The following is a 12,921-nucleotide window of genomic DNA, read 5'->3' on the forward strand; positions in this document are numbered from 1 at the left end:
CTCCCATAAGACGCTATTGAATTTTTTGTTGATCGGACTTCCGGTTCCGGAGTTACGGGTTGAAGAGTGTGGCCACACAGCAAATTGAATCCTCCATCTACCCCTCCACCTCTTACCTCTCAACCCCCCCCCCCCCCCCTCTCAGACCAACCTCCCACATGCAATCCCTTCATCCATCCCGTATACTAAAATAAGTTATATGATTTCCGACGCATCCTCCTCCTTCCACTAATTATATCCCTTCCCTTCTCCACCATGAAGTTAACATAAAGACAACATTGAACTCATGCTGATTAAGCTATATAAATATCATATTTTTGTTTGTTTCAAGTGTGTCAGTATCCATCTATTGCTTATCCGGTTCGTGACGGTCGTGCACTTATATATGCTCATCAAGTGTAATAAGAATGTTTTAGACATTTCTACAATGTTGTATTGCCATTAAATCATAACTTGGATAAATGAGAAAGGCACAATTGCACCACTAGGTGGAATAAAACAGGTTTTATTAATTTGAAATTTATCTAAACAATATTCTACAAAGTTAGAAAACAATCGGATTGAACAAACTTTTCTGAATAAACAATTTTAATAGGTTTATTTGACACAGCTGACTGTTTTAGCACAACTGAACCGTCAGTCTACTTTCTACTTCTGCCGCAGTCAGACGTACAATCGAGCCAAGTGAACAACAGGCCTCTCGATCTAGCGTGCATTGTCTCGAGAACAAAGGAAATATCGGATTATTCTTGTCATCATGAGTACAGTTGACGAAAAAGCTCTACTCCGACCCAACGCTGCGGTAGTTGACTTTAAATTTTGTTTAAAACGATCGAGTTTTAGTGAAGTGGAATACCTTCTGAAGGTAAAAATGCAACTTAGGCTTGCGGAAGTCTTGTACCTTCAATATCATCATCTTCGCAATGTAGTGTTAATATCATTCAACACGTTAGCACAAGCCGAGCGTTTCGTTTTGAAGAACAACTTAAAACACGTGGTTGAAAATGACAACGTTGGAATTAAGATTCCCGTATACATTGAGAATGATTATATAGATGTAAGGTTATATGACCTATCACCTCGTACCCCTCCTGAGCCAATTGCAAAATGCATGTCGCAATACGGAGAAGTAGAATCCGTTACACCTGATACATGGAGAAACTTCTTCCCGGGTACTCCTAACGGCGTTTTTGTAGTGAGGATGCGGGTTGAAAGGCCTATACCCTCCTACTTGGCAATAAAACTCAATACTCACGGAACTACAATTATGCAAACTACGCTATGCACTCATGAGGGGCAAACTCCTACGTGCAAGTATTGTAATCAGACAGCTCATCATGGACAACCTTGCGCGGAAGATGCAGAGGAAAATGCATCTCAACCGATTGCCGACTCATCTACGGCAAACCAACCTAAAACAGAGTTTTCAATACCAATGCCTGAACCACAAACGGTGGCCAAATTTGTGGCAGCTGTTCAGAGCATAATGACAACCGCAAAAGAATCATCCAGCACCCCAAAAGCAATTGTAAGCAACATCGGCAACGAATGCAGTAACAATGACGACGGATTTACACTGATCAACAATAAGTGCAAGAAGCAAGGGAGAACATCTGATCCCGGACACCAAGCCAGCTTAGACCGGGACGTGAAAAACAAGAGAGAATTAAATGACCCCCCTGACGCTGTTTGCCAACAGACCTCGCGAAAAAAGGTCTCCGCTCGCAATAAAAAGTTGCGCGCACGAGATCCAATTAATTAATTCTTGATTGTATTTTTATTTTTACATGTATTGTAAACGTATAAAAGATCCACGGCTCCGTTAGGCTACCGCTATGAGCCGTGTCAAATAAACGAATAAAAAAAAAAAAAAAAAACAACTGAACCGTGGTCATCGCCACTTTGCAGTCACGTTTTTATGTGTCGCTTTAGCTCAATTAGTAAAGGGGTGTCTTATTGTCGGTTCAAGTCTTGGTATTATTTAACAGGATTTTTTTTATGTCGGTATGGTCACAAACAAATACGTAAGTTATTTATTGTACGATTTGTGGCCAATGTAAAAATAATCACACGCATAATTTTACACAATTGGTCGCGTTCCCTTGCAGTATAGTTAGCATAATTTTACATGAATTTTTGATCTGTGCTGGGGTTTGGAAAGATTATTTGTGCTTTTATACTATTTTCTATGCCAAATGTCTTAGAAATGCATTAAATAACAGATCTTTTATCTACGCACAAAAACTGAGATTTTCAAATATAAATTTAAAAAATTATTTTTTTTTCGAATTTACACCAGATTTCGACATTTGAAGGATTTCTAAAATGTTTGGCATACAAAAAATATAAGCTTCATTTCCAAACTCAATTTCCATCTCAATTCAAAAAAATTTCTTGTGCCGCAAAGACTTTTTTCAGTATTACACCAGATCTCGACGCTTCATGACATTGTTTTTGATTGCACTCACATTTTGCTTGGGGATTTTTTTTCGAGGTGCCATTACTTTTGAGGAGTGTCCGGTTTGATAATTCAGGTGACTATAACTATTGGCACTCTACCGTGTATCAAGTGTACTGAGGAGACAATTTCAAGAACTCTGAACTGATTAGTGGATTGTTGATATCATTAAATTTGAATTTCCAGTCTAAGGGCCGCCAATAAACTCTCCTGAAATGACCCAAATGATTCCAAAATGGATGTCGAACAAGTCGACTTCGAGTTTCCATTTAAAATCAAACACCTTGAATTGGGTTCGACCATATCTTGCCTTCGTTCGGATCAAAGGTAGTCCGCTAAGTATTCAAATATTCAGCAAGACGCAGAAATATTCAGCTTCGCCAGATATCTCGAAAGTTCGTCTAGATAACCTCAGAATTTTGATATTATGTCTACAGCAAACAAATGACGTTACTGGCGACAAAACTTTTAAGAAGAACTACGTTTACATGCCCACTCACAAAGTTGAGATCGATGGTGCAGTTACAGATTCGAGCATGCCATGCGTGGATCTACTGAAGGACGGTTTTGGATGTTTCAAGGTCCCCTTGCTCCAGCGAGCGAAGATTTTGAATGACAATCGCAGCGTACGGGACAAAACGGTGTGTCCCTTCAAACTAGTATCGGCTTCGGCGTGACTGCTTTTCGTCTTCTTCGACTGCATGATCGGTGGTTTGGGTCGCGTGTCATGTATGCAGTATTGCACTAATTACAAGCAAATGTGTTTTTGCTATATTTTTTTCTGCTTGAGAGGCCTACCACAAATACGAAGCAAACAGCACCTGGTCTTAGACACGTGACATTTCAACCAGAGATTCAACGTAGTTTAAAATTGGTGTTGGACCTAGGTTAGAAACCGGCAACTTTCTGATATTGCGAGACTCCTCCCGGCATCGAGGAGACATCAATTTTCATTGTACAGCATGGGGTGTTCTTCTCGATGATAATTGATCTAGCTTATTCTACGATCTTTGCTGCAGCTTTAAAAAGCTGGCCTGCTTGACTATCCGTGACCAAATTTCCATTCCCTTGTTTCTATGAAACTGAGAAAATGAGCGAAAAAAACAATAATTTTGGCTATTTTTGGTGAAATTTGAGGTCTTTGTCTTGTTCCTTCTTTATTCTGGACTAACAAGACCGTAGCGTAGTGCACTGACACCATTGGTGCCTTGTTTCTACAATAAGTCGCTGTGGGCCCAATTTTTTGCAACGACGGTAGTTCATACCTCACGGCACTAGCGAACAGGTAGACTAGCCCCGTCCAAAACATCAAAGTTTGGAAGAGCAGATTCGGCGAAAGGTTCGCAATGAGGCTGATGGAAAATAAGTTGTTTTTGTATACTCTTTGATTTTTCCTGAACGCAATTGCTTGCAAGCCAGAATTTTCACTGAACGAAGCAAAGGGTTCTTGAAGGAGCGAACCCTTCACTTCGCAATTAAAGCCCCTGATGGAAAATACACCATCAATCTCTACTTCCCGGGCGGGTGCATAGACAAGATACTTCTTCGTACACGGCTAAGTGGTATTTAGTTAAATCACGTATATATCGATGATGTTAAATGGCTTATCTTTACCCTCATTCAAGTTTGTTATGAATATATACCAAATTCGTTACTGATACTTTTTGCATGTATCATGAACTAGCAGTTGAGAAATTGAATTCTGAGATGATTATGATTTTCATTGGTTTAGTTTTCGAAAAAAAATCAGTTTGGACAATTAAAAGTTTTTTTTTAAATAATTTTGAACCTTTTCAAAAGACAGTCTAGATCATTTTTCGAAAAAACAAAGTGGCTTTTTGAGACAAAGTAACACAGAAAGTTTCAATTAGATCTGAGAGGGTGCTACCAACTCTGAATACGATTTAGCGCGAAATTCGTCACTAAGCTAGTGTCGGATTCTGATGAGAGATACTCGATACCCTGTGCCCTTTACGCGCAAATGTGGTTTAAAACAATTTTCTACTTGGTTGAGAAAAATTCATTCCATTTCCGTTGTATTATCATAGATCTTCTTACTAACGTTTAATAAAAGTCTCTTTTACGATCCCAGTCCAACTAACATTGTTGAATGTCTATTCAATGACTATAGCACTCGAAAAAAATCATACAACAGGATTCATATTGAAGCTACTGCTAAATTTACTCACCATTCAGTACCATTTTCGATCCCAAACGACGATTCCGCGCCATATCCATACATCACATTTCTCTTAAAAAGGAATCGACCATCTGTTCCCGAAGCCATCATTCGTCCACGCGATATCGCACCTCTTCTTTGATGTACGATTACGCTCATCGATGCAGTTAGTGATGTTTTCATTGCCAAGTCCTTCCCTCTTTCCTAGGGCGACGTCAAGCGTAAAATGTAACCAAACTACCAAATGAATCCTTCCGACACGAATGAAAGAGACGGCACTACAGTGAGACCCTTCAGCAGCATAATATTTGGTTTGTTTTGGCCGAGCATTTCGTGCGGCAGTAGGTAGTTGCCGTTGCGGCTGGGCTCATCGACGAGCGAGGCGAGGAGATGAGGAGAAGGCAAAAGTGATGAACATCTGCTCGTGGCGCTTTCCTCGAACGTTGCTGGCGTGGCTGGCTGGCAAGCTTAGGCCGGCTGCTAGAGCCGGGACCCTTCTTTACCTTCTGCGGGTGATTGTAATGTCGCTCTCGGTGTGCCGTACTGGCAGTTCGTTTTAGGTAAATATCGGAGACGGTTCAACCATTCAACCGATCGCTGCTGCAGTTGTGCATCGTTCGCTGATAACGTAACATGACGGTCGCGTGGTACAACGGATAACCAAACCGGGTAACGAATATACTCCCAACGGATTCATCGCGAAACGTGTTCTGTGGTGTGCGGTTTTGGCAACACAGCCAGTGGGGGCAGTTTTAGTGTACTTAGGTGTGATTGTTTGCATTTGGTTTACACCATTTTCTGACCCACCAGGTGCGGTGGGTGTGGACGGCAGTTGCCGACGCCGAACAATCGCAGATCGCCACAACTGGTTCAATTTGCGACCGGCAAAGCCGTTTTGATTGGAGCTTCTATCATCGGGATATTCATGATGGTCAGCCTCGACGATTGGATATCGTTTTTTGTCTTTTAGAAGGTTTTTGTGGTGCTTTGTGAAATTGAATAAAAGCGATTAAATTTCTGAAGGAATAGTGATTGGATAAAGCAGTGGGAAAAATCAATATTCAGTGAACGAGTGATGTGACATAGTTACTAACACGAGAATATATTACACATTGGATTAAAGCTGCCATGAATCATGTAAGTGCACCAAGAACCTTTACCTGCTACTAATAAGGCTTAGAGTATTATTTCGTTGCATTTTATGTTGGATTCCCAATTCATATGAGACCAGCGATTATGGGCCGGGATTATTTTAAATACATGCATAGAGATGAAAAACTATCGCTCACTCAAATCCTTACGTTTGCGAAACATTATTTTACCTGTTTCTGCATATATCTTTTCGTGAAAGGAATTGTGCGCTACCTTTGGAACGTTTCACTTCACCTAGCAGTGAGCGCTAGGTTGCTAGTGACTTAGATTGAATTTTCAAATATATATGACAAAAAACACAGAAAACAAAAATCACATACAGTAAATGTTTCGTAGAAGCTACTTTGAATATATTGGTATATCCAAGTAGAATATAACCTTCACGTATAAATATTAAACTGAGGTCTTTCAACATAAGAATAACGCAAAAAATTCTCCTCCGAACAAGTTGGTAAGGATGAATTTTCTGTACGAAAATAGGATAGAAAAAAATATTTCGTAGGCGAAAAAATCTTTATATCGTTACATTGAAGGTGCTAACAAATTACACATTTTAATACTGAAGAGTTTTTTTTTACATAGGAGAGTCTCAATCTGATAAAACGGCTCAAATTTATATATGATTTTTATATTCTAATACATATATTGAAAACGGGTTTCACGAAGAATGTTCTGTTCATCTGAATTTTATTTTCGGTCGCTCATATTTAATTTGAGTTTAATTTGCAGGAGCAGCATATTTAATTCATCCAAGTAGCGAAGAAATGTGGAAATGCTATTTAATAAAGCATAAATATGGAAATGATCGAAAGCTTGTGGAAACCATTACCATTCCCAATCCAAATTAAAACTTGCGATATAACTAATATATAATAATACAAACTTTTCGCAAGATGCCTGAAAGCCGAGAAATAAACTATTGGTTAAAAGATTGTAGATTCTCTGAACCATCAACCCTTTAAATATACGGGCTATAGCAGCGCTCGGAAGTAATCTCTCTAACCGCTTATCGAATTGAAATACACGGCAGATAGGTTAGCCAAAAGGATTATTCAGGTAGATGGCCATAAGCTACCACAAATTGTTTGCGTCGGTTTCTGTTTTTCTCAGTTGCTGATTACTTTTCTTGTGACTGAAAAATATTGAAACCGCCAAATTTTGAAGATATCTGTAAAGACCAATGGGCTGAATTTTGTAAGCTTAGTTGCTGGAATCCACAGCATGTCTGTGTAATTATGTAGAAAACTTTCCAATCGACAAGTATGACCTGAGTTGTTTTTTTGCCCTGTTTAGGAATTTATCTCTTTAGTAACAAGCTGCAATTAGAACCAATTTTTTCGTTTAAGGTTTAAGGTTTATGCACAAAACTTGTGCAATCCCATTTTTCCTCTTTTGGCGTAAATTTTGCATAGTGCCTGGCGTTTATTCCCAATCCGAAAAACAAGAGTTTGTTCTCATTTTCTCATCAGTAAGCCAGTGCTTCTGTAAGCACAGAAACCTTGGTTTGCCGATGAGATAGCGAAATCGATCTCTTGTTTTTCTACTACCAAGATCAGTCAGTTACTTCAGGCCTCCACATAAGTTGTGCGAGTAAATGGATTGAGTGTCTAAATGGTGACAATTTGGCGCTAGTTTGAATTTTTCGACTAACTGGCCCTAAGTTGGTGGAAGTTACTGAAGAGAGAAATATAGCATAGTGCTTCTTGAATTGGCCGGCTAAGCCAAACCAAATGTTTCGATTTCATTAGTTCTCATCAGCTTAAAATTAACTCCTTTTGTTGCGGGACACCACGCTTGACTAAACGTTTGATTTTTTAACGTTTATTTTAAAAGAAACGTACATTGAAGTTTATTTCAAAAGAAACAAACAGAAACCCTCAAACTTTGAATATTTTTTCAGAGGCATGAACCAAACGACTCTGCTCAACAAAGTGAGTAAATGTTTTTTATCGAGAAGAAGTCATCAAAAGACACCGCTGCATAGTGGTCGGAAACCCCAAAAACGCGAACTTAATTCACTAGAGGCCAAACCATCGAATATATTCACAGGGTATCTTTGGACGAATTGTAAGAATATTCCCCACAACCTGATAAAAATAAAAATTAGGCATGGCTTACTACGATCAAATTTAAAAAATGAACTTTTTATGCTGACGAGGTAGAAAGTCGGTGTCTTTGACAAAGTTTCTGAAATGCTCGTAATAAAGTATTTTGCTGAACTAGTTGAACTTGTAGGATTTAATGTTATCGATTTGTAAAACGTTTTCTATGGCAACACCCTCAAATTTAGTTTTTTAATATAACCTTTTTCCACTGTGATCTTTCGTGCAAACCGTGCTCTAGACAAATATGGAGGCATTAAAACCACATAATATTGTTGAGGACTGTAAGTAAAAATACCAAAGTAAAAACATTACAAAATGAGCTAAAAACCTTCTTACCTTTATTATGCGTAGTCCGGACATTGAAAATAGTGCCTGCTCGTCCATTTTGGTTTGCACCTTTCTCTCTTATACGCAGTTGAAGTTGGTGTAAAAAAAAATAAAAATTCTTCAACAACTCTAAAACGAATGAGTATTTTTACAAGAGGTGTGCGCAGCGCCGCCGATTTCAGGTAAAATTTGTATATGCAGTGTTCAACAATATTTTTACATGCAGTCTTCAACAATAATTTAATTTTTACATGCAGTCTTCAACAATATTATGTGGTGTTAATACCTCAAAATTTGTCTGGAACATCATTTGTACGAAAAGTCACAGCGAAAAAAGCTATTATAAATATCTAAATTTAAGGGGTTTACCTTAGAAAACGCTTTAAAAATCGATAACATTAAGTCCTACAAGTTCAAGTTGTTCAACAAAATTCTTCATTATGAGCATTCCTAAAACTTTGTCGAAGACACCAACTTTCTACCTCGTCAGTAAAAAAGTTATTGTTTCTATTTCAATCATAGTAAGCCATGGCTCAATTTAATTTTTATCAGATTATCCTAACGAACAATTCCTCCAAACATACCTTATGAATATATTCAATAATTTGGCTTCTAGTGACGTTTTTGGCATTTCCGTCCACTGTGCGTTGAATGCTGGCTCGTGGTGGGTTCGGATTGGTTTGTAGTAGTTGTTAAGCCAACCGAATAAACTTTAACTTCTTGTATCTCGTAATTCTCATCCATCCGGAGCAACCGTTAAGTACTGCTTTAGTAAGGATTGTGTTCTTGCTTGTATTGTTTTGTGTGAATCGTCATGTTTTTATCCATAGCTTCTTTTCCTTACTTGCTGTCAAACCTTCGCGATATATCTCACCTGCTCAGGTCTGCTGCAAATATCGTACCCTGTTGAGACGTGAACCGGTCCGGGGGTGTCGACCATAAGGATTTACATCTGTTTTCAACCACCTTCGCCGGGTTTCTTATCCTTCTTGGTGCTAGTCGTTCCTATTTATCTGCTAGCTGGTGCTGAGAACTTCTTGGCGGCAGTATTTCACCGTATATCGATACCGATGGTTTTCGCGATCCATTTCGCTGCCACTCTAACGGAATAATCATCGGCGGTAGAATTTTTCTAGACAACGAAATCCCGATTTTCTCCAACTTCGTGTTTTTTCTCCTTAACTGCCGTTGCTAGCCCTCTGACCGACATCTGCTGTCTACCCACTACTTTTGCTAATATCGAAGCTTGTCGATACGTTAACCGATCCTTCAGAGAAGCCGTCCAACATGACATACATCCCTTTCCAGCCACCCTCGCAAAGTTTCGTCCTTGGTTTCTTCATTGACTTGTTTCTAAAGTGACCGAACTTAAATGACATTTTATGTGTCCAAACGGTTTGCAATATATTTATTTTCCTGGACAGGAAGATAATAAATTTAAAAGCAGTTAATTCAAAACGATCATTGAACATACAACCCCCCCCCCCCCCATCCCCGTGCGCGCGGCCTGCTGTGGATTTACAGTATGATTTATGTCATTATTTTTTGCTCAGATTTTTCAAAATTCTCTTGGTCAAGTCTCTCCGCAGTGGGGAGACTTGACCAAAAAAAAGCGATATCAGAAAAACTTTTATAACTTTTGCAAAAGTAAATAAAAATGCTGCCAAAAATCATGAACACGCACAATACCTTTTCACATTATATCATAATGACTTTGGAAGGATTGAAATCTTATTCAAAGATTTATGCAGGTTAAGCTGAAAACCTGGTCAAGTCTCCCCATGTTCTTCTACTTCATTCGGCAAAAATATTGAGCACTTTCTAGACAATGCTTGCTCATAATTAGTTGAATGCTACAGGAAAAGTTACAGTATCTATTTATAAAATTTCATACGCAGGTCGTTGGGGCATTACAAAACGGATTTCAAGATTGTTCTTTTGACTTTTACGTGCTATATAAATATTGAAATTCAGCTTAAGCATCGGAGTGTTGATTCACAAAAAAATTGTTAGCTATACAGAAAGTGTTAGCCTATTCAGTCAATTTCAATACAATAATATACCATTTTAACATTATTTTCCCTAATATGAATTGCAAAATACTGAAAATTTGGGGAGTGGCAGCTAATCTTCAGGAGACACCACGAAAAAATGCGGTGTACACCATAACTCAAACTCTGCTGGACCAATCACTTTGAAATTTCGCACAGTTCTTCTTCGTATCATTGCCCAGGTAAATACAGTAGCATTAAAAAAAAATGATGATTTTTATTATTACAATAACATGTTTTCCGATTTCTTCAAGCGAAAATCGGATTTTTGGCTTTAAAGTTTTACCAAAAATATAAAAAATCGGAAAAAAGCTCCCATCGTTGATTGGGGAATAATGTGAGGAAAAAATGTGCAAAACGTTTTCGTCACATTTTCACACGAAAAGTTATTGGCACTCACGCAACTTCTCCGGATAAATACAACGTGTTATTTCTTCGGATAAAGATAACAGCCGGAGAATGAGTGAATGAGTTTATCACGGTATCCTTTTTGCGTTCGCTGCTTTACTGTCGTTATTCCAAAACACGAAAAAACTAGTCCATCATACTTCTTTGCCGCTTTTCTTTGCAATTAAGTGTATTTTTTGAAGTTTTAATTGATTTCCACGAAATTAATATTTTATCACCTTGTCCGGTGAGAAGGAAAAAGTCAAATAAATTTTATCCGGAAAACCATTCTCACGCTATTTGTAGAGACGGAGAATTTTGCGACTCATCTTATCTCGGAAAAGTTGGACATCTCGGAAAAGTTGGACATTCTCGCGTGAGTGAGAGAGAATTACAATGCCTGCTCTCTGTATAACTAAAACATATTTATTATAATGTGCCTTTTTAGTGACTGAACCTTACCCTACCCTTAAAACTACAATTTTATGTTCTTGTAGAAGCGAATTCAATTCTGAAAAGAATAAATCTTGATATTTGAATGGCTGGCGTCCATAAGGGGCTAATCCCTTATGGAAAGTCTTTTTCGATGTTTTAAGAAAAAGTAGTCTATCGATTCGCAGTCGGCAAATTTTATGTTGTAGATCAGTAAACTCGAAATAATCCGGTTTTTTATTAGATTGCATTGTACGTTGACGTTTCGGCCCAAAACAGTCGATCCTGAAGGTGAGGGCCACCCACTTTCTTGCCCAAATGTATATTATTGAGCGTTTTTTTTTCTTGGGGGAACATACTGGTTCGGTTGTTCGGGGACTCATTTGATCTTGAGCATAGTGATCGAGTCATTCGATTCGGATCAATGGACTGTCATCTATAAGAGATGATCAGACTGAAGGTGGGTGTTTTTATCTCTTAAATCGCTCTGTCGCTCTGGCTCGTCAAGATGGCGAGTAACACTCGTCTATAATGAATCGGATTCGCTGTTTTCAGAAACAGAGATGACAATCTCTTATGGATGGAACCTTCTCTTAAACATACTGTTCAGCCACTAGTTAATGCTCAACTAGATCAACTTAATAAACTGAAACACGTAGTTTTTGAAGAAATCCAATCCACGTGAACCACATCATCAAACACCTAAAAGTAGTTTAGATGCATGTAATATCTATTTCTTTATCGCTCTCGCAGGTTGATGGGATTGACGATATTGAAAACATCATCATGCCACAATAGATTCAATAGAGTTATCTAAATATAAGAACCTTCGCTATTTTTAGTTTCTATTTGCACCAAGTTCTACTACTAGAGGTTAATTAGTTCTCATGTTAATAATCCACCAATCATTATGACTACTTAGAATTTTTATTTATATAAGAAGTCCGCTTCAGGATGTTGATTGCAATACGCCTCGATAGTGGTGTATCGAGGAGGCCGGGAGGGCTGATATGAGCCTTTTTCTGTTCTATACCTTTCCTCTATTTACCCGCTCATAGCCGACAATCAACCAGTAACAAATAGATAATTGAGAAAGGATGTGCTATGTGTGGTGGTTGGTTATTCAAGTATTGGTAGAGTTTGAAGTACTAATGTATGTCTTTCATGTGTTGATCATAAATTCAGCTGTATCTTGTACCTATCTAATCTATTACGTCTCTCATAATTGTCCTTTATTTCTTCTTTTCGAGTCCTATACTGCCATTCTACACCCGCCATTAGCTGGGTCAGCAAAGATGGTGATAGTGAACGTCTTAACACTCACACATTCTCAAACGCGGTCTCAAGTGGGAACCTACAAAAATGCCCTCGCGCTCGCGATTACGAATCGATCACGTTCGGAAGTCTATCCTTGATCCTAGAAGCCTAGGTCCATGCCTTCAGCTGGACCAATTAAGAAAATACGCTCATACCTATTAGACAACACGTCTCATGGCGACATGACCGGGAACCCTATCGATATAAGGGATCCCACTCTCAGCCAGAATTCTAACCGCGCACCGCAAATTTAATATCAGACTCACGGTTCGCGCGACCATTCAAGAACACAGTTACAAAATCACGTCAGCGCACAAACGTTAGAGCCCATCGCGGTTTTTCAAGCAACCTACGCCCACGAACTCGCAAACATGATTACACCCCGGTGATGGTGAAAATCTCAGCACTCATAAACTTACCAACACGATGTCAAGCGTCAACCTACAAACTCCTGCGCTCGCGCCATCATGAATCAGGATCGTTCGGAAGTCTCTATCCTCGGTGCCAACAATC

General features: G+C 38.7%; 1 protein-coding gene across 4 annotated transcripts in view; it reads left to right on the forward strand.

The window, feature by feature from the left end:
• The window catches only part of LOC131681593 (uncharacterized), a 179,464-nt gene that overhangs the window by 102,624 nt on the left and 63,919 nt on the right, over nt 1-12,921 (forward strand). Inside the window, exon 4 of one of the 4 annotated variants that reach the window (XM_058962483.1) lies at nt 4,846-5,774. The exons of the other annotated variants lie outside the window; for them this stretch is intronic. Coding sequence (XP_058818466.1) covers nt 5,766-5,774 — 9 coding nt within the window. The 5' untranslated portion in view covers nt 4,846-5,765. The remainder of the gene's footprint in view (nt 1-4,845; nt 5,775-12,921) is intronic. 4 annotated transcript variants of the gene reach the window in all.

This window comes from Topomyia yanbarensis, chromosome 2 (assembly GCF_030247195.1).
Source record: "Topomyia yanbarensis strain Yona2022 chromosome 2, ASM3024719v1, whole genome shotgun sequence".
Lineage (NCBI taxonomy): Eukaryota > Metazoa > Arthropoda > Insecta > Diptera > Culicidae > Topomyia > Topomyia yanbarensis.